At 39.7% G+C, this 26401-nt stretch overlaps 1 protein-coding gene across 9 annotated transcripts in view; it reads left to right on the top strand.

Moving 5' to 3' along the window:
- The window catches only part of GPAM (glycerol-3-phosphate acyltransferase, mitochondrial), a 59350-nt gene extending 33870 nt beyond the window's left edge, over positions 1-25480 (top strand). For 8 of the 9 annotated variants that reach the window (XM_087432578.1, XM_087432584.1, XM_087432586.1 and 5 more), the window contains 17 exons: positions 908-1021; positions 2743-2889; positions 3509-3605; positions 4233-4369; positions 7076-7175; positions 7503-7715; positions 9519-9632; positions 10781-10866; positions 11596-11711; positions 13942-14012; positions 14804-15068; positions 15650-15792; positions 16957-17034; positions 17661-17801; positions 19188-19377; positions 20902-20960; positions 21645-25480. In XM_087432578.1, coding sequence (XP_087288704.1) covers positions 908-1021; positions 2743-2889; positions 3509-3605; positions 4233-4369; positions 7076-7175; positions 7503-7715; positions 9519-9632; positions 10781-10866; positions 11596-11711; positions 13942-14012; positions 14804-15068; positions 15650-15792; positions 16957-17034; positions 17661-17801; positions 19188-19377; positions 20902-20960; positions 21645-21761 — 2188 coding nt within the window. In that variant the 3' untranslated portion in view covers positions 21762-25480. Of the gene's footprint in view, positions 1-863; positions 1022-2742; positions 2890-3508; positions 3606-4232; positions 4370-7075; positions 7176-7502; positions 7716-9518; positions 9633-10780; positions 10867-11595; positions 11712-13941; positions 14013-14803; positions 15069-15649; positions 15793-16956; positions 17035-17660; positions 17802-19187; positions 19378-20901; positions 20961-21644 lie in introns of all 9 variants that reach the window. The other variant, XM_087432585.1, reaches the window with a different exon arrangement.
- Positions 25481-26401: the final 921 nt, after the last annotated feature.

The following is a 26401-nucleotide window of genomic DNA, read 5'->3' as shown; positions in this document are numbered from 1 at the left end:
ATTGAGACAAAGGAAAGAAGGTAGAAGAGAATGTCGGGAAGGAGAGATGAAGGAACAAGTGATTCATAAACAGTTCTCCCTCAAATCACTTTTCCTCAATTGAGGGCTTTTCAGAATTAATGAATTTATATTTGAAATCTTCTGTCCATATGAATGTTGTTATGGAGAAAATGATAAGGCGTTATATAATCATTACAAATCATTGCATAATGATGTTTTATAGCATTCTTATTCTGATGTCCGTGTCCCCAACCCCCTATGCAAATGACACATACTCACTGACACTGATGGGAATATGTCCTATCCCTTAGATATGTTGAATGTGTTTAAAAAAAAAGAAAAAAAACTTCTGGCTTCGTGAGGCCATGGTACACATATTCATATGATACTCTAGTTATCCTTGACTTCACTCAACTGATCAGCCTTGTCAGTTTAAGAGTCAGTGATTACCTTAGAACAATTACTATAATAAAAGAATTAACCCTTCACGGTAGGAAAAGACTTCCAAATTATCTTTTTGTAGCCCATGGCTATAGTTATAAGCTATATAGCTTATATATATAGCATTCAACATATTTACTTTTTTATGGTATTAATAAAGTAAGATGGTTTTATTTCTTTTGTTTTTATATTTGGGTTATTATTTGGCAAAGTAACATTATTCAAGCGTTAATACACAAATTCCAAGTTTAAATTTTAGTTGAGAGTACATGAAAGAAATTAGGAATGAAATTGTCTGCACAGCATCCTAAACTACTGAGGAGAATTTGCTAGAAGAGAACCCCATATCTCAGGAGTAGATGAAATGAAGCTTTGTTTTTACGGGAGGGAAACCACCGTGTAATTTAAGCAATTTATTTTAGGTGTTCCTAGAGTACTTCTCTGCTAAGTCATTTTCACGTTGCAGACACCGAGGATGGCTTGCAAGACGTCTTTCTTATGTGCTGTTTGTTCAAGAGCGAGATGTCCATAAAGGCATGTTTGCCACCAATGTGACTGAAAATGTACTGAACAGCAGTAGGTAAGGGTGGGGGTGCTGCTGTAAAGGGGAGAGGCAGGGGTGGGGACTAGGAGTGGGAGTGAGGAAGTAATTTCCTTTATTAACCTCCAGTTTCTCTGGGACCCTGTCTCAAGGTATTTGCATTTCCAAATGTTAAATGTTGGGCTCCAAAGGAAACCAAGGAAAGGCAGGAAAATAGATGGTTTTGGTGAGCAGTGCCATGTGAGAATAGCAATCTTGTTTCATGCATTAACAAGTGAATGGGTTTCTAATATAGGAAAGGCGAGCTGGAGTTCAGAGATGCACATCTTTCAGAGTTCTCTGTGAAGTTTTCGGTAATATGAATGTTTGGGACCTTGCGTTTCCTATTTTATAGCCAAAAGAGAAGTGAGTTTGATATTTCTGTCAAACAACTAATGTGTATCTAGGCACAAATGCTTGTACTAGAAAGTTGTCATTAGAAATTTTGAAAGATTAAGATACTGTCCTTGCTCTCAGAGGAGCTTGCTCACAAATGGAAGAGGCTGGAACTCAGACGGAGAGGGATAAGAGATCATTCTGAAGTTTAGGCATTAGAATATGGGAGTTCCTGCGTGACGATTGGTCTCTATTCCACCTCATTGGTATGACCCATGTTAGACACCTATCTGGATTTGGGGAGCCAGAGACCAGGATGGAGTGAAAGATGCTCAGAAGTGCAGGCCCAATGGGGTGGTTGTTAAGACCTGAACAGTGGTGGCACATACTAGGCACTCAATACGTATTTATTGAATGAACCAGTGAATGGTTGATAAAGGAGATGTAATAATCGTGTCAATTACTTGTTAAAACATTCCTGGCCAGATTGAAATAAATGCTATTCAAGGTGCATCAGTGTCCTGTGGAATTGGCCTTTTGGTATTAATGAATTATGGGGCTATGTGTAGTTTTGCTGTACACTAGTCTAAAATCAGTAGCAGCAGTGAGAGAAAGCACAATTATTTGAAACTCCCTTGGATTATTATATATTCTATTTTCTAGGTAGAAACCTTCAAGTATGTTCCATTCCATCCAGACGTTTTGACTCGTGACTAGGATGTTAGAAGTGATTTGAGGAGATTTAACCTCATGCGTTCTTCCCTAAGTCACATGGAAAATTTACAAAACTTGATCAGATCTTCCATTTTACCTCACTGCTTATTGCTCTGTGCTGTTCTAATCTTGAGCTGTCCCTTTTGTAAATTACTGGTTTGATTTGGAAAACACTTGTAAATATTTATCTTGGATCCCTCCTGGAGAGTTTTACATAGAGTTCCACTAATAGAGACACAATATAAATGAATAATAAATTAGGTCTTCAACAGAAAAATCACGCATTACTTTGGGCTTTGGATACCTCTGACTTTTATGCCTAAAGGGATGGTCTTCCTTTTTCTCCCTTCTGCTAGCGTGCAACTTTGTGTCCCTCACAGCATAACTGGAACATTCAAATTCACATCATTGTTACCCAGTGAATTTGAATTAAATTCTTAAATCTGCCTTCCAGCTTCCTCAGGGATTCATTGATTTAGGAATATAATACCCTTAATATTTGGTAGACAGGCAAAGAAAGCACTTGTAACTTGAGCTTGTTCTCTCATATTATCACATATTAAAGAGAATGTACATTTTGTTTTGTGGTTTATAGCTAGGTTTAGAAAATGCTGAATATAGAATGTAGTGTAGAACCAGTTACATTGTCTATCTTTCCATTTTCAAATCAGAGTACAGGAGGCAATTGCAGAAGTGGCTGCTGAATTAAACCCTGATGGTTCTGCTCAGCAGCAATCAAAAGCCATCAATAAAGTGAAAAAGAAAGCCAAAAGGATCCTTCAAGAAATGGTTGCCACCGTCTCACCGACAATGATCAGGTATTAAAAGGCAAGGCAAAAAGCTTTCAAGGAGAGCCATCCTGTTTTGAGCACACAGGACTGAACCATTGTACTTTCCTTTCTTAGCGAATGCTCTTGGTCCAAAAGATGTTTTAACATATTCTGATGTTAAAATGAACTCTTCTTTATATTCTTATTCAACTTCCATGGGAAGTAGCACTGTGGTAAGCTTTAAGCTTCCTTAACTTCTGTTAACTGATCGCAGCCATTGTACTCCCTGCTGACATCTGCTGTCTAGACTAGTTGTGAGCAGGGTTCACATGCTTATGTCTTAAAGAGAGTGGTTTGTGTGCAATAGAGGGATCGTTCTGCTTGCTTAAATATTTGTTTGGTCATTTGCTTCTGAAGTGTAAAATGTGCAATTAGGGTGAAATGTAAGATTTTAGCGTGTAATAAGCAGATACTGCCATAAGTAGTGTATTTGTAAAGTCAGCTCTTTAACTCCACAGTTCAGATAAACGCGCGCGCCTGCATATGCAAAGTCATTTACAATCGCTCTTAGGTTGTAGGTTCAGAAACTTAAATAGTCAAAAGTCAACTATATATATGTATATATATATAAATATATGTATAGACATTAGAATTTTTTTACTTTCAGACTGACTGGATGGGTGCTGCTAAAACTGTTCAACAGCTTCTTCTGGAATATTCAGATTCACAAGGGTCAACTTGAGATGGTTAAAGCTGCAACTGAGGCAAGAATTGTGTGAATCTGTCCTTCTGTTTTCTCCATGTTTGTAGAGTGATTTTGGAAATGTTCTCTTGTATACTGTCGTGCATTCCAAGCCATTTAGAAGATTTCCCCCGTGTGAGGTAGGTACAGGAGCTGTGTGTCTGGGGAAGAGCAGCGGGGTAAAGGAGGACCTCTCAGCAATAGGCAGGATCCTCTTTGTAAGTTACCTTGCAACAACTCTGAACATCAGGTAGAACGATCTCTATTTTATAAATGAGGAAATAAAGGCACAGATAGATTAAGAAATTGTCCCAAGTTACGGCTGATAAGTGACTTGCCCAGGATTTCAAACCGAACCAAGCTTGACTCCAAAACCTATGCTCTTTTTGTATGATCAGGGCTGCCTCTCAGAAGGTGTATGGAGCCAGCTTGAACTCTTGATTGCTCTTCTCTTTCTCTGATCCTTTGTTGTTGTTGTTTTTAGCTAGATAAGTATTAAATTGAAAGAAGTTCCTATTACTGGAAAATGTTTTAAAAAAATGAGTCACTGATTAGCCTGTGTTTGAGTGACTCTAACCAAATATGAAGTTGGAAAATGTGACTGAACTTTGCATTTGAATTTTAAATTTGGCATTTTTCCCTTTACTAGATGAATTTGCCACTTATATTTCTACCAGTTCATAGATCACATATTGACTATCTACTGCTCACTTTCATTCTCTTCTGCTATAACATCAAAGCACCGTACATTGCTTCAGGCAATAATCTTAACATCCCCATCTTCAGGTAAGATCAGCTTATATTGAACTTTAAGGTATGAAAAAGATTATATTTTGATTTTTGTTTTTTTCATTATGCCTTTTGATAAATGTTTTTGTACATGTTATTGTAAAGATGACATTAGCTTTTTTTTACTTTTATAATAAAAGTAATGCATGTTTATTGTGGAACATATGGAAAGTATAAAAAAATTAAGACTATTAGCATTATTTCTGTGTTTTATGTGGAATACTTGGTGAACTGTGAATACCTAACTTTATGGGCAGTATTTATCAAATAGATAAAAGGCAGTTAGAAAAACAAGATAGTAAATTGCTGTATCAGGATTGGCAGTGGGGAGGTGGGGTGGTGGTGATGGTATAAAGTAAGTAAGAACCATACCTATTTTGACTTCATAATTTAGTAGAGCTAGGAACATCTAATAAAGACAATTTAATGTCAAACATGCCTTTTATTGGTTTTTAGGAGAATGCAGTGCATTCCATTCAGAGGAAATAGTAAGTGAAAAGGCAGAGAGATTCAAAAGCATGTTATGGTCGGGAAATAGCAGACGATTCAGCAGGGTTAGAATGGGGGATGCATTGGGAAGGGTCAGGGGCCGGAGGTGGTTGCTGCAGAGGTAGTGAGAGCTAGATCAAAACAATTTCTAAGCCAAGAGTTTAGAGTGTATCCCGTAATTGAGAAATGGCATGTTCAGATTTGCATTTTGAACAGTCGTTCTGGTTGAGGGAGTTAGAACAATTCTGAGTCTATTGCAATAGTTTGGGCAAAAGATAATGAAAGCTTAAATTAAAAGTATAGTAGTGCTCTTGGAGAGGAGGGCATAGATTTGAAAAGTATTTAGTAAGTTGAATTTACAAGACCAGTTGTAGTCCAGATGTGGGGCTCAACTGATGGAGAGAGAGGGGAGGAAGACTCCCAGGTGTTTACCACCAGGGAACTGGGTAGATAGTGGGGCTGATCACCAACAGGGAATTGGCGAGGAGTAGGTTTAGTTGGTTTGGGAAATTGGAGTTTCAAACTTGAAAGCACAAAGCCTCTTTAAGATCAGCTCTGTGAGTAGCGGAGAGTAAGAGGACGATGGATAAGAGTGACTGGGAGGGCAGTGGGCTGGCAGGTTGTGCAGGTAGGGCCTCACAGGGTGGCAGCCATTGCTTTGCATGCCATGAAGTCTGATCCCCAGCCTCACAGTCCAAGGAGCGGTTTCCTAATCCCTTGGCTCAGAGTTCTGTGGCTAACAAGACTCATGTGAACAGCTGAAGAGAAGCCATTCATTCACGCGGTCAGCCGATACTTACCCAGCCGTCTTTACACTAGAGTGACAAGATATATAGTCCTTGCCTTCAAGTAGCTCATAATCTAATGGAGGAATGTAGAGAAACAGCTAGCTATAATACAGTGTGATATGACCCTACAGGGCAGACATGCTTTGCCAGGGACTAGAATATCTATGTTTACTCTCCTGGGCACCTCTTCCCAGTATTGAGGAACTTGGGAAGCTGAATTAGAAAGTCGTCAGAAGGTTCCTGGTAGGCATAGACTTAGAGCAAAGAAGACTGTTCCATCTGGGCTCTCGAGAAGGCTTGCCCTATAATAATTTGCTGCTTGTAATCAGAATAACTCATGTACTCATTCCCTTCAGGTTCTCAATTTGGATCTCTTGGAAGTGTTTAATAAACACTGATAATTTCTCATAATCCAACTTTCCTTTTCATGAACTCTGTGCCAGTCATTGCTTACTCATCATTCTTTCAGAATGACAGACTGTTGATAACCTGGCCTATTTATTTGCAGCTTTCTTTTATTACATGCCAGTCTACACATTTACAAATCATTTCTCAGGGTGGGTTATTTTTCTAGGCAGTTCATCTCATTCATTATGAACTTACGCTGCAGAGTTTTCCTCTCAAAGATTGATATTAAGCTCTGGGAACATCTTACTTTTGCCTCCTTATACTGACTATAGAAGATACTGAAAATATATATTAATATTTATGTTTATATCAATATCCCTATTTGAAAAGAATAGGAGGAGGCTCTGAGTTTGGAAACATTGACTTAAGTATTAGAAAATTTAAACTTCATATCAAAATCCATCAGTGTTGTAGAAAGAGACATGGGGCTGTGAAAAGAATTGTTTTATTCCTATGTATGTGTAAGTGAAGCCGATTTTTGTTTCATGGTTTGGAAAGATGGTTATGCTTGGTTTCAGTTTGATAAAATTATTCTTGCCTCATAGAGACACTCTCTAAGCAATACTTATTTCAGAAAATTTCTCCAAAGGAGCTTTTGTAACATTACATTCATTTTGTAGTAAATATGCCATAGGCAAATTCTGGGATGTCTAATGGTCTAATGGTCAGTGTCTTGAGACCCTGGACAGGGTTTTAAAATTTAGCAGTATTTCACAATCCTCTTATAATCTATAACATCACCTTTGTGGGATAATGTATCATACATACTTCTTTTGGGTTGGAACAGATGTAATAGAGCTTCAGCAAAAGAAGTGATATTCTAAAGGCTGATGAATAATGTAAATGATTAAAACATGTCAATAATATGGAAAATAGAAAAAGTCCACATTTTCGCTGTCAGCCGCTCAAATAGCACGTGATTTATATCCATATGGCAAATGTTTTGAAGTAACTTGGAATTTGAATATTGTTTTTACGTTTTTCTTTGTAAATAATTAATGCATTCTTGAATTTATAGTACCTTAATCCATAAGCTTGGGGGCTTTTTCATACGACGGAGGCTAGATGAGACGCCAGATGGACGGAAAGATATTCTCTATAGAGCTTTGCTTCATGGGGTATGTCTGATATCTAATTATCCCTAAAGCTGTTATGGTAGTTATCACAGTAGAAAAAAAAAGAGACTTGATAGAGATTTAAAAAACAACTTGTCTGAGTAATTATTTGAGTGATTGTTGCTTGGGTATTGGTTTGAGGATGATTTTTTGGTATCATCAAAATATAGCATTGGAGGAGCTGTCTTGCCTGTCTATTATTTGTGTGAGTAAAATTTTGTCAGTAGTGAAGTTATAGGTTTTTTTTTTTTTTTAAGATTTACCTTTGCTGAGCCTTATTCTAAGTTGAGTGGTCTTTAATTCATGTTTTTCTTTCTCCTTATGTCCCAGCATATAGTTGAACTACTTCGACAGCAGCAGTTCTTGGAGATTTTTCTGGAAGGCACACGCTCTAGGAGTGGAAAAACCTCCTGTGCTCGGGCAGGCCTTTTGTCAGTTGTGGTAGATACTCTGTCTACGAATACCATCCCAGACATCTTGATAATACCTGTTGGAATCTCCTATGATCGTATTATTGAAGGTCACTACAATGGTGAACAACTGGTAAGAGGATGGCCTACTCAAAAGTCTTCTTCACTTGCAAGTCTTTTGTTTTTAGATAAGTGCTTTTAGAATTAATTAGGATTTTTTTTTGCTACTCCCTAATTTTAAAGCACTGTAGGAAACATGGTAGAGTGGGCATGGTGAGTAGCTCTCATCTCCTATGTCAACCCGATTGATAGTGCTAATGTGGTGCTTTCCTGCACTTGGAGGAGGTGACAGGATCAGGTTTATCAGTGCTGGCCTTGGTCATGGGATTGGGAAATGGAAGAACACTTTCTGTTTTTACCTTGGGGGTTATATGTGGTTTATTCTCCCCAGGGCTTACTGCTTTATGTGCAGATTTTAAGTTAAGCCTGCAGAACTGGTGGGATCATGTTGACAAAGCAATTATAAATTAATTTGAGAAGTGGCAGTAATCTTTTTAGTAAACTTGTTATTAAAGTAAGTATAAAAGTTACAGAAGAATGCACAAATCGTAAGCATGTAGCTTGAATTATCACAAAGTGAACACACCCATGTAACCAGCATCCAGATCAAGGGACAATGTTATCAGGACCCTAGAAACTCCTCTTGTGCCCCTCTCATCAGTATACCCTCAAGGGAACCACTTATCTTGACTTCTGGTAGAATAGGTTAGTTTTGCCAATTTTGAACTCTATGTAAATGGAATTATGTAGTGTGTGATCTTTTTGCATCTGATTTCCTTTGCTCAAGCAGGTCTTGGTGAGATTCATCTACGTTGTTGCATATTATTGTTCATTCTCATAGCTGCATAGTATTCCAATGTATGAATATACCACAGTTCATCTATTCTGTTGAAAAACAGTTTGGTTTCTAGTTTTTGACTGTGATCATCCTTGTACATTTCTCTTGATGACTGTATGTATGCATTTTGTGGGTCTGTACCTAGGAGTGGAATTGTTGGTCATAAAGTATATGTGTGTGCAGTGTTAGTAGATACAAACAGTTTTCCAAAATACTTTTACATCTTACCATTCCTGCCTTTGTTGTGAGAGTTCCAGAGGAATTTAGTTTTGTTGTTATTTAGTGTGGAAGTCTTGGGCAAGGTACTTGTTTCAAGCCTACTGTCCAAAACATGTCGGAAGCTCAAGGGCACTTGATAATTAGAAAATTAAAAATTAAGTGATAGACCTGGATTGTTATCTGCATCTCTCTTGTGAGACTCCTCCCTGTGTTGTATGTGTCTGTCGTGAATGTGTACTCCACTCACCCTCGCCGTCTCATGAGGTCGTATCTGAGTCCTGTGTGCATTATAAATGGCCGTCATTGTGCCTTGTATATGTTAAATATTCAGTAAATGCTTACTAAATGAATCATCAGCTTAGAGGCCACTGTGGGGCTGGATTTGGCATTCAGTTGCCTAACGTTAGGTATTTTGACTCTGGAGATCATCAGACCTCAGATATCTTTATCTGAGAACTGCAGAACAGTTTTTCAGGCTGTTGTATAGTTTTTATCCTTCACGAGTTTGCAGATGTATTTTTGTGAGCGATGTAGACAGTGCACCAAATGAATTAGCGTTAAATGTTTTGTTTTTCATTGACCGTATTGCCTCTCACAATGACATGATTACATCTTTTTAGCATCTTTAAATGCTAATCGTTTTCTGACAGCACTCAGTCAGTGAATACTTATTTTCCTTCTTCATTCATTGTTGTGTTTTTCAATACAAATCTCAGTTTCCATAAAAAAAAAATAATAAATTTTATTCTCTGGATAACAGAATGTTTGCTTGTGTGTTGCTATGTCTTAACATGTTATTCTTTCAAAATTGAAATTTAGGGAAAACCTAAGAAGAATGAGAGCCTTTGGAGCGTAGCTAGAGGCGTTATCAGAATGTTACGAAAAAACTATGGGTGTGTCAGAGTGGATTTTGCACAACCGTTTTCCCTAAAGGTGAGTATCTGTTGGAATGAGGCTGTGTTAAAGCATAGGTGTGGCTCAGTTTCAGAAGATCTGGGCTCTAGTCCTGCCCCTTCTCCTGCCTCCTCTCCTTGTGACTTGGGGCCTCAGTTTCTTCTCTTGTAAATGAAGACTATGTCAAGAATGACGTTTTGTAAATTTTTCCACCAAAGTATGCCTGTTGACAAAGGATAGTTAATGTCTATCTTTGGGAGATATTGGGTTCAACATTTATTGCTATTTTTTTTTAATTCATGAAAATTTTGCATGTTGCTTTATAATATATATTGATATTTTATATTATGTTTTAAAATTGCCTTGAGGGGAAATCTTTCAAAACACAACCCCTAAAAGCTGGGTAAAATTGACAGTCTAGGGTGATGCTGCATCCTACTGAGTGGAATCCAGTACTCACATATTCCGAGTGATGGTGGCATCTTCGTGGAGAAGCCTGGGGCTGGTAGGTCCCTGAGGTCTTGGCAGTTTTAAATTCCTAAAATTTTCAGAGTGGTCAAGGAGAAAGAGAAGGCCGTGTAAGGGAGTCAGAAACCCGGGGATAAGGAGCAGAGGTCTTGCTTCTCTTTCTGTCCCACTTCTTAGTTTTACTTTAAACGATTCTAACTGCTGAGCTGACGCTTTCTTTCCTTAAATGCTTTTAACTTTCAGGGACCTCGTCATTTGTTACCATTTTTTTTTAAACTATATCATGCAGCTTCTCTAGCGTGTTATGATTTGCTTTTGGATTGAGGTTCTTTTGAATATTATTGACCCTCAAGTTGCTGGATTTCCTTTAAAAAGTATGCTTGTATCGATTATCACTATTATTAATGTTGGAATTGTCAAATAATTTCATGAAGATGTGAGAAAAGTTAAATTTTTTCCTTTAATTTTTAAATGATTTTGCTTAAGTATCATCCTGTTCTTTGTATCTTTAGTTCTTAGATTTCATGCTTAACAACATTTTTTGAGTTGTTCTGGACTTCTGAAGATAAGGAGTTGTTTATGAACCATGCTACAGAGCATGAGAAATACTTTCTATATCCTAAACTTTTTATTTTTTGAAGATCAAATTATATTTTATATATGTTTATGAAAATGAGCCGTTGAGAGTAAATGATTGTGTTGTATTTTTTTTTTTTCAGGAATATTTAGAAAGCCAAAGTCAGAAAGCTGTGTCTGCTCCACTTTCTCTGGAGCAAGCATTGTTACCAGCTATACTTCCTTCAAGGCAAGATTTGAGGAAATTTTTTATACTAACTAAACTATCAAATATCTACTATTTCTCATGTTGTGTAGAATATAGTTAACTTTATTAAGAACATGCATGTTCTTGTTTTTACTTCCTTACTTGAGTAACTTTTCTGTTGGTCTGGTAAAAGATCTTGAAATGGTGCGTTTTCACATTAGTTTGGAGGTTTTTGATTATTTGTGTTAAAATCTTTTTGATTTTGTCAATCATGTAGGAGTTCTTATTTGATTTATGCTTTGAATGTGTGAAAAGAATTCTTTTTGGTAGTGGCTTAGGTTATGCATATTGTACATAAGTGCAACATATAAAAGGGTTTTCCTTTGTGAATTTTCCAGAATTCAGTTGAATTGTAGCTTAGAGAAATTGAATATTAAGCCCTTCCTTTAATATGTTCAAGTGTCGAATTTTTGAAAATGTTTTAAAATGAAACATCTTTCCGTATGCGTTCTTTCTGCCAGTGAGTTTTGGAAGTGATGTACAGCGGACTGTTTAGTCTTAACTAAACAACATGTTTTGGTCAGGAGAGTGTATTAAACATAATAAAGGATATTATGGAGGAAAACAACCCAGAGAAATAATCTATTTGTGGTTGAAATTTAGAATATAAAGTAGTTTAAAGTATCTAATACATTTATATCTTAGGCTCTTATAGTTTGCTTTGTAACGGTATGGGGTTGTGGAAGTCTAATTTTTAAAAAATCTTTTCAGACCTAATGATGCTGCTGAGGAAGGTACAGACGTGTCCATTAATGAGTCCAGGAATGCAACAGATGAATCCTTCCGAAGAAGACTGATTGCAAATCTGGCTGAGCACGTTCTCTTCAGTAAGTAGAACGCCAAACTCTTGAGTTCTGCGGTTCAGACTTGGCACGGTGCAGGGCAGGCCATACAGGCTTTGGCATCTGCTGAGGTGAGCTCCCACTTCTGGTTCCGTTACCTAGTAGATAGGCGGTGATGGGTGAGTTATGAGGAGGAAGGTGATACTGTGGGGATTTGAGGTGATCAAATCAACATGTCACTCAGTGCCTGATAATGAGCAGGTGCTCATGTGGTAGTTCTTATTTCTAAAAAATGACATTGCCAAAATGATTTGTTGCCTCTTTTGCTCATGAATTTGTTTCTTTGAACTCACTTGTGGTATAACAGCATATAGGTTTATGCGTGTCCCTTTCCCCTCTGACCCCATGATCATTTTTATTCAGCAAATATTGAGCAGCTGTTAAGGGTAAAGCTTTGTTTTAGCCTTGGGGAATACAACTTGAATAATTCATGGTTCTACACTTAAAGAGCTTATGTTCTTCTCAGTGGGAAAGCTGTATACAAATAATTCAAGTGGGAGTGACCCAGAGCCGAGTGAGTGGAGTGCAGAATTAGCCTTCCTTAAGTGCCGAATTGCAGTGTTGTGTCATGTTTAGAGGCCGCTTTAAAATCCCACGGCAGCCGCGTGGTCCCTTAGTGCACCACCTGGTGGGGTGGGACCGCCTCGCCGTTCCCTATGCCTCGTCCCCGGTCAGGTCAGACCTCAGCTCTTCCTGCCCACACTCCTGTGGAGGCTTCCTCACCTCATCTCGCTGCTTCCACTCTGGCTGCTCCTACTCCTGCTTTACGCTAGGCCCAGACTGTTCTTTCTTAAGTGCATCTGATTGTGTCTCTTCCTTGCTTAAACTCCGGATCTTGAAAATAATATGTCCTTAATGTTGAAAAGTTGGAAAATAAAGATAAACCCCATACCCAAATAATAACCAGGGGTGTTGCTGTCTAGTCTTTAAAAATGTTTTTTTACAGTTTTGTATTGTGCTATTTTCCATTTATAACACAAATGTTGATTCATGTTTTTTTTTGTGTGTGAGGAAGATTAGCCCTCAGCTAACATCTGTTGCCAATCCTCCTCTTTTTCCTGAGGAAGATTGGCCCTGAGCTAACAGCTGTGCCCATCTCCCTCTGTTTTATGTGTGGGATGCCTGCCACAGCATGGCTTGATAAGCAGTGTGTAGGTCTGCGCCCGGGATCTGAACCTGTGAACCTCGGGCTGCCAAAGCAGAGCGTGCAAACTTAACTGCTATGCCGCTGGGCCAGCCGCTATTTATTCGTGTTTTTAAAAAACTCTTTATAAATATTCATTTTAATGGCTTTAAATATGGTACTGGGTACTTTTTTATATTTTAAACACTGGAGACAACGTCAATTGTGAGTGAAGTATTCGTGAATTCATTATCATCTCAGAAAACTCACAAATGATGTCTTTCAGATTATTCCATAGACATTCTCATATTTGATTTATATGATCATAATTTTCTACAAATTCAGCGTACTGGGTTACAGACTATAGTCATTCTCAAATTATTTCTGTCCCCTTCCTCCCTTCCTCTGAGCTGCCTCTGGGCCAGATTGAAAAGGGGACATTAAAATATATTGAGCAACCATTACTGTGGGTCCTGTGCCAGACCAGTCATTTCGTTCTCACATGGTCCGGTGAACGAGGTGGTATTCTCACTGTACCAATGAGGAAGCTGAAGCTTGGGACTTAAGTGAATTTCCCCCAAGTCATGAAATTAGAAGCCAGGATTTGAGCCCAGATTCTCTGACTTCAAATCCACCTCCCCTCCCTGCCACTATACTTTTGTTTTAATGTGGTGGTGAATACCTGTAAGAGGAGTGAAGTAGAGAGGCAGTTATGGTAGCCTGCAGCCAGGAACAAGTCAAGAAACACAAAATGGGATATCCTGTCGAGTTACTAAAACATGCTCATACTTTGGGTCTTGGTGTTTCCATAAAGGTATCTCTTGGTCATTCGGTAACTAACTTCCGTTGGCCTGGATGGAAGGTGGACCCATCTTAGACTGAATTCTGTTATAGGATGAACAGTGATCTCTAATGAGGTTCTGTTGGCTCAGAACATGGTATAATGTTGTAACTTCCCTTTGGTAAATCACAGTCATGGGAAATGTGGTAGAGGACTTTTATAGTTTTAAATAGTTTAAGATTTAGGTACTTTTAAAAGGTTTCAGCTATATTAACAAAAAGTACAACTAAAGCTTTGTGTTTGCCTTCCAGCTGCTAGCAAATCCTGTGCCATTATGTCTACACACATCGTGGCCTGCCTGCTTCTCTACAGACACAGGCAGGTACGTCTGCAGGGTCACGTGGAGTTACGTAGGAAGCATGAGAATGCTTTGTCAGCTGTTCACGTGCTTATTCGCTGACAGATTGGCCCACTCCTGGCTAGTATTGTGAGATAAATAATAAAATAAGCTAAGGACCCTGCCCACAGGAGCTTTCAAATCTGATGGAGGAAGAAATCTACTTGAAAAAAACTCGGAGACTGCTTAATATATAAAATAGTAAGATGTTCTTTGAGTAATATACTTAATGTAAATAAGGCATATTTCATTGACATGCAGTAAGTATTCTGATCGCTAATGGTTTCCAAGCTATTTGATATGTGTTTAGGGCCACGCTTCACCTTCCCACAATACACTTGTTTAAGCACTATGATGGGAGAGACCATGTCTGCGTCACTTACAGTCATGTTCTCAACACCAGCCGTAGTGCCAATATGTATAGGCACCAAATAAATATTTGTCACATAAATAGTTAACACGAGGTAAATTCTTGCTAAAAAATAAGCCCTTCTTACACTCAGACAGCAGCTTCCTCCCTTTGTGATGTTACTTGCTCTTATTGTGTGCTGTGGCTAGAGTGTTCCCTAGATGGGGAATATCTGGACATTCCTGGGGGTCTAGCTTTTTAACCAGTTTCCTGACTTTCTTTGCATTGGTGTTCTGGCCCTTTTTCTGTATGTGCCAACATGTGAGCTGTAGGAAAGCCAAGGCAAGAAAAAAATCCTTGGAATGGCCTCTCGGCCTTTTGGGAAGTAGGTTTTCCACTGCCATGAGACGTTTCTGTCTTTCTCTAGGGAGTTGATCTCTCCACGTTGGTGGAGGACTTCTTTGTGATGAAGGAGGAAGTCCTGGCTCGTGATTTTGACCTGGGGTTCTCGGGAAATGCAGAAGATGTAGTCATGCATGCCATACAGCTGCTGGGAAATTGCATCACCATCACCCACACCAGCAGGAATGATGAGTTTTTTATTACTCCCAGCACGACTATCCCTTCAGTCTTTGAACTCAACTTCTACAGCAATGGGGTACTCCATGTCTTTATCATGGAGTCCATCATAGGTATGTCAGGCCCTGAAATATTTTCATGGAAAATAGTGGGGCCTAAAACACATAGTGGTATTTACTTCAATTTGGAGGCTAGCCCCTTGTTTGAGGGAGTGTTACTATATTTTTAGTTTTCAAATAAAAATGTAATCTGCTATAGCAGTATTTATAGCTTACTTTTACATTTACTCTTCAATAAGTAGTTACTGAATTATTGGACTGTATGCACAGTAGCCCACTTATTACTAAGGAGGAGAAGTAAGGGATTTTGCTATCCAGGAGCTGAAAATCTAAGTGAGAGGAGACACACACGTGGAGTGAAGTGAGTAGAGGGGGCTCATTTGTGATCAAGAGGGAACAGAGGAGGAGAGCAGAGGGGCCTGAAGCCCCTGAGGAAGGCGTTTGATGGGTGTGGGATCACATGGAATCATGAGAAGTGAATCCTGAGGGGATTTACTGAAATCTCTCCAGTAAATGCAGATAATTATTTTTGATGTATTAACAATCTGTTAAGGTAATCCAAGTTATCTGAGCCAGTTGGAGTTTTTCCTGGAGATCTAAGGCTGCCGGTTTCATTGATGCTTTTCCTTCCTCAGCCTGCAGCCTTTACGCAGTTCTGAATAAGAGGGGCTGCGGAGGGCCTGCCAGCACATCCCCCAGCTTGGTCAGCCAGGAGCAGCTGGTGCGGAAGGCCGCCAGCCTGTGCTACCTGCTCTCTAACGAAGGCACCATCTCTCTCGTAAGTGAAGACCCTTTAGTGTTGCCTGTTCTCTTTTTCTTGAACGTTTTTATGAAAACATAAACCACTTTTGTTTTTCTCTTAGAGAATTTTTGATTCATTGTTGAAGCTTTACATTCTATATTTCTGGGTCTCAGTGACCACTAAACCAATATGTCGTTTACTATCTTGGTTTGCTATGGGGGAGGTCACTGCTTCAGTGACCCCATCATACAGCTCTGAGGCATGATAGGACAGATTGCTCAACGTCCTCCATCAGTCAGATCAAAGTTACTGAGCTCTTATCGTGCCAAAGGCACTGCGTCAGGTTTGTAAATGGTTAACACGCCCACTCGTGGATGATAGAACCGCAGTAGATAAGAGTGAGAAACGGTCTTAAAATCATCTGCTCAACCCCTTCTGACTTTACTAATGGGGAAACTAAAGCCCAGCAGAACTAATGAGCAGTTATGTTATATTCAAGCACTTTTAGACATTTATAATGAGGCATATGTATTAAGCAGTAGAGAGAGTTTTTTCCCCTCAAAATCATTAACATATAGAATTCCTATTTTGTTTAAAGTCTAATATTCTCTTCCACTTATTTGACCGTGTGCTGGGACATGTATGAGTACATGCATGAGGCGTGCAGCCCTCCTCCACAGCTTTCTTTGTATGTTGTATGTTGCTGGCCTTGTTGGGGAATCTGTTTCACATGAAACTTAGGGGGCAGGATGGGAAGGGATAGAGTAGATAAGGCTCTCAAGATTGATCTTGTCCTTTTCCTGGGTCTTTTTTGAGTTATTTGAATATTGTGTTTCCTTGTCCACCACCTTTGTGTACAATATTTACTGTAAGATAGCTTTTCAGAGAAATTGTCTGATAAAAAGAAACAGGTGATAGAGCCCTGACAGGCAGCTCCCCTGGGGGGTAAGACTGAGCCCAGGAGCCCCCTTGGTAGGTGGTGCCACAGTGGGGGCTCTGCCAGTCAGGTCACAAGGTCTCTTCTCGGGCTTTCCCCAGGACCATGCATTTGTCAAGAGGGTAGGCATCCGAAATCTTAGGACTTGCCCAGTGGAGTGAGGGAGGTGATATCATGGAAGTATACTTTATACAATGTTTTCTGTCTTTAAAAAAAGAAGTGTAGGACAGTGACGTTTACATTTAAATGCTGCTTCTTTTCAGCCCTGCCAGACATTTTACCAAATTTGCCATGAAACAGTAGGAAGGTTTATCCAGTATGGCATTCTTATTGTGGCCGAGGTAAGAGAAATAGCTTTTCTTTATTTGACTTTATTTAGTTTCTTGTTCTTCATTTCCTTATCTTTTTTACTATGTATTTTAACCAATAAATACATTTGCTATATAGTGAAATCCAGATGAAGAGAAGAGAAAAATAAGAATGGGGAGAATAAATGTCTTTTGGGGTTAATATTTTGGTTCCTTTTGTGTAACTGGTATTGTCTAAAACGTATCTTGACTTGATTCTGTGACATCCAGAAGTTTGCAGTCCAAGATGAGATGTTTCATTTATCATTGTGCTTGTAGCTTTGCACACATGCACTTTTCTCTTTTGAGATTTTGTGTTAATTTTGGTAGATTTAGCATAGAGGCTATGGCCTGGGAAAGCAGATATAAATTTAGAAGAGATGTGAAGGTATTTTTATTTGTTCTGTCTGGTAGCTTCCTCCCTTCCCCACTTCTTTCCTTCCCTGCTGTCTCTGGAGTGATTTTGAGTTTGGAAAGGGAGGTGGGTTGATGCTGTGAATGGCTCAACAGTGAAGAGTAGGGAAGGGAAAGAGAGAGGACTGCTCTGTCTGGGGTCCACCTGGGCTGGTGTTTCTGTGCCTGTGCATATTTTTTTACTGTTGGTCATCTCCTTGGCATAGCAAGACGATCAGGAAGATATTAGTCCTGGTCTTGCTGAGCAGCAGTGGGACAAGAAGCTTCCAGAACCTTTGTCTTGGAGAAGTGATGAAGAAGATGAAGACAGTGATTTTGGTGAGGAGCAGCGAGATTGCTACCTGAAGGTACTTTGGTGAAGAATTCAGGTGGACATTTCTGTGATGAGTTGAGGTTGATATTGCCACTAGTTAATGAGGTTCTTATAAACCAGGGCTCTGGTGGCTTATTCATATCTAAAGCACCCACAAACCAGCTGCGGTACTTTCTACCTAGTAAAGACACTCAAACTGTTTGAGTTAATACCTGAAATTGTTCAGTTTGGGTATAGGTAAATGGAAAAGGAAACAGGAGTCTGAAAATTTGGGAAGATGAAAGTCATAGATGTTACCTTTCACAACCCTCGCGTTGGAATGCGCAGGTGCAGACCTGTTTATGCACACCTGCACCCGCTCCTAAAGAGGCAGTATTTTTGTTCAGTCATTACCAAAGCAAGGCAATACCACACCAGGTATGGGGGAGAAATTAAGATTCAGCTGTCATTGGCCTGGTTGCCCTCTTTGAGTCATTCTCAGTCTTGCCATCCCTTCCAAAATTTCGTACATCGAGCTCTTTGCTTTCAATTAAAAGAAAAAGTATCACAGGAGAAAATTTGGATTTTTTAAAAGATTGATTATCCCTGATTTAGAAAAATCAATTTTGTCTAATTTGCAATTTTAGAATTTAGTAACAATGACCCATCTTTTCTGGATACCCTAAGTGAATTACTGTCTTTGCAGTGGGATAGCACCCCTAGTTTACACGCACACGCGCGCGCGCACACACACACACACACACGCGTGCACGCACACAGTTAGAAGGTGTAGCTTCTGGAAATTCCAAATGACATTTAGAAGTTTTCCCATTTTGGGTATTATTAGTTTCAAGATGGACAGTGATCTTGCTTCAACACTCCAGAGGGGCTTATCTGAACATGCACGTTTTGGGTGGGTACAGTGAGAGCCGTCCCGCCACGAAGCACCCTGTCACCACCACCATCATTCTCCACAGTGCCGGGCTGTGGCCCGAAGGCCATGTGGGGGTGGCAGGAAGTGAAGGCTGGGAAGGACTGCGATGACCTTGATGGACTTGCCAGGTGGCCTTTTTGCACACTTGAGTGGTAGTCAAGCCGCGTTTCAAGCCCTGGAGGGTCCAGCCTTGGAACCAGCTATTTTCTGTGATGACAATATGTCGTGATTTTGTCATTCAAGTATGGCAATTTCTTCTAGGCAGCTGTTCAATGAATGCACACCTCAAATACCGTAAAAGTCAATGATTATTCTAAAGAACGCGTTTCAAAACCAGCTGTTGTTTCGGACGGAGATTCTGTGCACGTGGAGCAGTAGGCTGCTTCTGTGTAGGACAGTGAGAGGCCATCTTCTCAAGTTACTTGTTCTCCGAGGAAGTTCCTCTGTCAGCTGCCTTGTTTCTCCCGTCCCTTCTCCATGACTTCATCTCCCGTCTTGCACTCCCAGGTGAACCAGTCCAAGGAACACCAGCAGTTCATCACCTTCCTGCAGAGGCTCCTTGGGCCTTTGCTGGAGGCCTATAGCTCTGCTGCCATCTTCATTCACAACTTCAGTGGTCCTGTTCCGGAGCCTGAATATCTGCAGAAGCTGCACAAATACCTAATAACCAGAACAGAGAGAAGTGTTGCAGTGTATGGTATGTATGTCATGATTTTGGCTTCTTTTAGAACTATCCTTTTTTTGATTACAGGAATCTGCTAATTGTAGACAATCAGAAAAAAAAAGCAAAATGACCCTGACCTGTAACTGCATAGATTACTACTGTTGTCTGTTTTGGTATGTTATGTAAATTGAATTATATAGTTATACCCTTATGTCGGGCTTTTTTCACTTAACATTATAAGTGAGATTCATACATGTTGTTGCATGTAGTTGTTTGTTTATTCTTGTTGCTTTGTAGGATTCTACTGTATATTTACCACATTTTATTATTCATATCCATCGTTGATGGATATTTGGGTTGTCTGCAGTTCAGAGCTACTGTGAATAGTGCCGCCGTGAACGTGTTTGAATATGTCTTTGAGTGAATATGTGTACGCATGTATGTTGGGATGGATCTAGGAGTAGAGTTGCCTTGTCACAGGGTAGGGTGTGTGCAGCTTTAGTCGGTACTGCCCAGGGCTTCCTAAGTGGCGCGCCAGTTTGCACTCCCAGCTGTGGTGTGTGTCAGTTGCTCCATATCCTGGCCAGCACTCAGTGTTGTCTGTTACATGAGAGGTGTGGCTGGGGCGGGAGGAGCTTTTTAGACAGTACAGTTTAGGACTGAAACAACTTTGAATCCATAATTTTTAGAGCCAGAAGGGACCTAAAGATAATCTGTCTCTAGATATCTATCTAGTGGGCCAGCCCCGGTGGCTTAGTGGTTGAGTTTGGCGCACTCCGCTTCGGTGGGCGGGGTTTGGTTCCTGGGTGCGGAACCACACCACTCATCTATCAGCGGCCATGCTATGATGGTGGCTCACATACAAAATAGAGGAAGATTGGTGATAGATGTTAGCTCAGGGTGAATCTTCCTCAGCAAAAAAAAAAAAGAATTACAACCCTTAACAGTTTAGATGAAACTGAGTTCTATCTAGAGATCTCTCTTTCTCTCTATAGATATATCTATATATCTCTAGATAAATATCTAACATTTATCTCTAGATAAATGTCTAGAGATAGAGTCACCTCACTTATTGAATGAGGAAACTCTCCCAGATCACAGAGTAGTTAATGGGCAAACCTGGGTTTAGAACTCTTGTTTTCTGACCTGAGGTCAGAAATTCCACTGGCGTAGGAATTGTCTGTGCATCACTGTGCAATTGAAAGAATTTCTACACTGTCTTGTTTCGTTCTCACAAAAACCCTTCAGGATGGATGTTTTAGGTATTTCTCCTTCCCTTCCTCCCTCTCTCTCGCTTTCCCTCCCTGCTTCTCTTCCTGTTTTTCTTTCTTTCTCTCTCTCTCCTTTTTTCCTTAAAAGATGACAAAGTAGGATTAAAGAAACAGCAGGTCATTTGAGACGTCACGGGTCACGAGTTGCAGAAATGGAGCTTGACCCCAATCCACTGACTTCCTCTAATCCTCTTCAGAGCCTCCCATACTTTCTTACTGTGGAAATTGGGGTTTTCGTGTTTTGCTAGGCCTAGACTTTTGACAGGATCTTATTCTTTCTCTACAGCTGAGAGTGCCACATATTGTCTTGTGAAGAATGCTGTGAAAATGTTTAAGGATATTGGGGTAAGTGTTGTCCACTGCTTGTGTTATGAGAGCATGTGTTACCTTTTGTTCTCTTTGCATTTAAATCGAGTCTGTTTGAGCCCTCTTTGTGTTGGAGTGGACCCTGAGAAGAGCAGTTCCTCCTGGGTTAATCATGAAGGCATTTCTGGGGATTGTAGGGGAAGAGGCATGTTGAAAGTGAGGCCTATCGGCACAGATTTGAATGTTCCAGAATTTTCCTGGTTTTCATCCTCATTCCAAAACTGTTTATATATAACAGTGCCAATGTGTTTCAAGATGCTACTACAGTTTGGCAGGGATGTTAGTTATACCATATGATTTTCAATTATTTTCTTGTGTTTTTACCAATATTGCTAGAAGTATCCTCAGGCCACCTTCACATATCATATGAGACATGAGTTTCATGGAGGTACTAGTGGCCTTTATAAGAGACTATTTGTGACTTTATTCTAGCATAAATTTCAGAGTATAGTTCGCTATTTGAACTCAACCCAAAGAAACACCTGCGCCTTTAACCTCCCCACTCCATACTCGCACACACCCACATGAATGTCTGCTTAAAGCCAGGATGTGGTCTTATGTGCCTTACTGCCTTTTGGGGTCTAGGACACAGGTCATGGTTGGTGACAAGAAATGTCTCTTTTTTTGTGGTTGTCTTTAATTTAATCTAAACTTTCTCTCTAGGTTTTCAAAGAGACCAAACGAAAGAGAGTGTCTGTTTTAGAACTCAGCAGCACTTTTCTACCTCAGGGCAACCGGCAGAAACTCCTAGAATATATTCTGAGTTTTGTGGTGCTGTAGGTGACTCCTGGCACCTCTAGCAAGTGAAAGGCACGGGACGAGTCCCTTGTGGGCTCCAGCCTCTGGCTCGAGAGTTGAAGGTGCCGTCGTGTGGTCAGGCCTGACCTGTCGTGATGTGACCTCCTGGAAGACAAGTGCCTTCTCCCCTCTGTGGATCTGTGATCATCCCAGCCCTGAGATGACACGCAGCCTGCAGATAACACTTTGGGGGGCCCTCAGCCCCCATTTGCAATTCATAATCAGTAGACTATAGAATGAAATCTCAAAAAATTATTTTGGAGTTTATTCAAGATTTACATTTTAAGTACAACTGTTAGGGACTAATTAACTGTGATGGACACAAAAATGTAGTTGTATTCTAGAACTGAATCTTGTATACTTAATGCTGTCCCGTAATTCGTTGGTATATTTTCTGATTAACGATTAACGCTTCCTCTGAAAATAATTGAGTCATTCAGTCACTGTTTTTTTTCAGAGTTTTATTTTTGTCAATAGTAGGTAATTTTAAATGGGAACATATTTCATTCCAAAGTGCTTCACAAATGAGTGGCTGATGTACGTCACACCCAGGTGTCACTGTGCTGTCCTTTGCAGTCAGGTTTAGAAAGCATTTTAAGAGCTACATGAAAATGCAATGTCAGTTTAGGTCAGGAAGAAACATCATGTGATCAACAGCTAACATCTGGAAGTAAATTCGGCTGGCAAAATTCAAGGTAAACTTGGCCAGAAAAGTGACTTTGAAAACTTTTGCTCATATAAAAAAGTGCCATTGAGTTTTAAATGACTGGCAAGTATTTAGGAACAATTCCTGTTTTATGTCTGTACTCCTTCCTACCCCTCAGGTGGTCCCTGCCTCTCATAGGTACAGCTGTTTCTTGGAGAGCCTCCAACCAAATAGCAACTGTCCTTACTAGATTAGCTTGACCTGATAGACCGTGTTAGCCTAAAGTGCTCTGACTACAGGCTACTGCCCCAGGGCTCTCATGTACTGCATACAGCGTTGTGCACTGCACCTAGGCTGGGTGACTGATACCCATTCGAACTGTGCCGTGTAGAAGCCATGCAATATATGGGGTGACCCTACTGACTGGTAAATAGTCAGAGGCTTCTATGGATTTTTAACTTTGAGGAAAAACCGTAGTTTTAAAAAAATTTATATGAGCTTAAAGCCGGATGCTGCATAATAGTAAATAATTATGAAAAATTGTTTATAATGAGTAGGTGCATTTCTGTGAGCAGGGAGTGTAGTTGTTAGCTAATTGTGGTAATGTGATTTCTTAAAGATCATGTGATATTCAGGTATTTTCTAACAGCACATCGTTCCTTCTCTCCATGGTGTTATGGAATTAGGAATTTTTCCTGATGAATATTGCATAGAGTCTTTGAATTTAATATAAAAGTACTGAGAATTAAGTTTGTACTTGCATAAGCTTGGATTTTAAACACTAATAGTATCATGAATATTCTGTGTGTGTTGGGAGAGGGAAGGATACTGATTGGTATTTCACGTTGTATGAAATTGCATTTGAAATTCATAGCAATAATGACGTGCTGGTGTGATCTTCTTCCACTGTTCTCAAATTCCACATTTAAAATATATTTTTTCTTTATAGGAACTCACGTACCATTAAGCCATTGTCAGTGTTGTAGCAGCTCTGGTGTGGAGGGGTCTCTTCACCTTGTAACATTCCATTTTACTAACTAGGATAGGAGAGCCCTTCTTCTTTAGGCTGGAGCTCTGAGTTTGGAGGAAAAACCAGGGAGACTTGTTTATCTCCTTGAGTGTTCCTTAACTGGGCAAATGAACATTTTACTCGTCTCTTTTATTCATCCCCTAGGTTACAGATCAAGGATTACTCAAACTCTTTCTTAGTTAGCTGGAAAGTCAAGGTTGGGCCTGACTTCCTAGTGGATATTGCTGCCCTGCCTGTCACTTCTGCCAAGAGCTGCTGCTGTGCCAGCCTGAGCAGGAAACTGTCTTCTCTGGCTTTATTTTCCCTTTCAGTTGGTTTGTGTTCTAGAAATCTAATCAGATGCTTTGGGGAATGCAATGTATGATTTGCTAGCTCTCTCGCCACTTAACTCACTGTGAGAATAAATATGCATGCTTTTCTTAATTAACTGGTGCTTTGAAAACCTTTTTTAAGGAAGAAAAATCTCAACCAAAGTTATGCTCATCCAGACAAGCTGACCCTTGAGTTAATTTTAGCACAACTCATCCTTCAGTGCCTCATTCCTGAAAAAACGTACGTCATCACAGTAAGGCTTCCAGATAGCACTATCTCGCTAAAAGATTATTCTCATTGTTTTCCGAAAGTGAATGGCTTCCATGTAAGATTAAACAAACTAGGTGCTTGTAAATAACTTATGACAGTTTACTCAATTGCATTTCTATAAAACTGAAATGCGTGCCCTCCAGGGGAAGACTGTGAGTCAAGTTAAAAAACAAACAAAAAAACCCAGTAATAAGCAATATGAAACTGCACTGTCTGCAAGTGAGAATGTCCTAAGTAATTCAGAAGACAGCAAAGGACTTTTTGCTCTCTTAAATTTTAAGAAAAACAAAGGGAAAGAACTAGTGTGAAGTGTGTAGAACTAGTAACAGAGAAAGTACTCTGACTTCCTTCTCAGATCTCTTAAGTCTCCCGAAGTCCTGAGGGTGAGTGGAGAAAACACGTCAGGGATTGCAATGAATGTAACTCAGACTGTGGGATTCCAGTCATCTGAAGGGGAAGCATTCCCCATAGAGCTCCGTGTCATTTGAGTGGTCTGCGAGATGTTCACAGGTGTCTTGTAGCAAAAGCATTCCTGTTAAAATAAATTTGCACACGGATCCTGTTTCCTGGAAACTCACAGTGCACTTCAGCTCAGTAATGGCTCAGGGTCCGGCAGTACCAAGCCTGTTTAACCTCGTTTCTGCAAACTGTTGTGACCCCATGACTGTTCCCCTTTGGGACACCTGTGAACCACTCCCTAGTACCCAGGGAAAACATTTTGAGAAACACTATGTTAGGTAGTTCTTTAAGGGGACAAAACAGTAATACATGGCACTGAGACAGAATTTGCATGCACTTCGTACAATCAAATGTTGCATTTAATAGGTGTATATTTCCTCCCCTTCGAGACGATAAGCACAGAAAACTGTAATATAGGTGATTAGAGCAGAGCTCTTTCCTTTGATGGAAAGATCAACTGTCAATGATCCTGGGTTTGTCACCGAAAGTAGCAAAATTAACTCAGAGATTTACTGAGGTAAATAAGATTTTAATTTCAGATCTAGAAGAAAATACTGCACAATTGAATGCATATTTTTATCCACAGTCCTAGTGTTTAGAAATGATAGGACCTATCATTGAAGTTTATAAGACTTAATTTGGATGTAAATCTGTTTTTTAAAACACTTTTTTTTAGGAACTTGAGACTTGGCTTCTGGCATTTTAGTTTAATACAAACTAACGATTGCATTTGAAAGAAGACTTTTGACTTTATTTCTAAACTCTAAAGCTCTGAAATGCCATGATGGGAGGTGTTAAATTATTTACCTGTTGTATGAAGAAACGTTAGATTGTTGTAAAAAGATGACTATAAAGTACTGTAAAATAACACTGCGTGATTTTGTGGGCAGCCCTTATTTGGAAACATTGATTTTTATGCCTGTTAACGTATTGTAAGAAGCACAGAAGTGTAGCTCTGTTTTAATAAACCAAAAAATGAACATATTCTTGATGTCTTGCATTTGTAGTTAAAAGTTCCCTGTGTAATTCATTATACAGTTGTTGTTGTTTGACTTTACATAGATCTTTATTAAAATGCTTATAAGAGGGCTGGCCGGGTAGCATAGTGGTTAAGTTTTCACGCTCTACTTCAGCAGCCCGGGGTTCATGGGTTCGGATCCTGGGCGTGGACCGACACACTGCTCATCAAGCCATGCTGTGGTGGTTTCCCACATACAAAAAAATACAGGAAGATTGGCACAGATGTTAGCTCAGGGACCATCTTCCTCAAGCAAAAAAAGAGGAAGATTGGCAACAGATGTTAGCTCAGGGCCAATCTTCCTCACCAAAAATAAATAAATAAAATGCTTATAAGAAACACTGTTACATAAATTTATGAACCTACAGTCCATGATTTTATTACTGACCCAGAGCTCTTTAAATTTGATCAAGGATTTGGAGGTGTAGATATCTACATCTTAGCTCTTGCCCTCCTTAGTAAATATTCACATCACAGAGATATTTGTTGGATTTCTGTAAAGATTCCTTTAAACTTGGTGCTTCTGTTGCATTTTTATATATTTAAATTTATAAATCTATGCACTGAAGTGTTAGGTTTTTCCTACTAGTTCATAATTGCTCAAAAACTATTAGTTTACTTTTTTCATAAGTAAGACTAGTATTAGAGCACTATTTTCTGTGCACTCAAATGCAGCCTTTTCTCAAGAGTGCCATCTGGAAAGGGTGGTAACCATGTGCCTGGTGATGCCATCCATGCCATTTGGGTGCATGACATGGCTGAAAACTTGATTGACACTGAAGACCATCCCATCTGTCCTCTGCCGACACTGCCGTCTGAACCCGTCCTTTAAGTCCTCTGATTTCCTCTGGGATGTTGTTGCTATGACTACACCCTCACCCTTTGGT

Source organism: Ceratotherium simum, chromosome 6 (assembly GCF_057802395.1).
Source record: "Ceratotherium simum simum isolate JZ-2026a chromosome 6, ASM5780239v1, whole genome shotgun sequence".
Classification (NCBI taxonomy): Eukaryota; Metazoa; Chordata; class Mammalia; order Perissodactyla; family Rhinocerotidae; genus Ceratotherium; species Ceratotherium simum.
The sequence above is the reverse complement of the archived record's forward strand: the minus strand, read 5'-3'. Positions and strand labels throughout refer to the sequence as shown.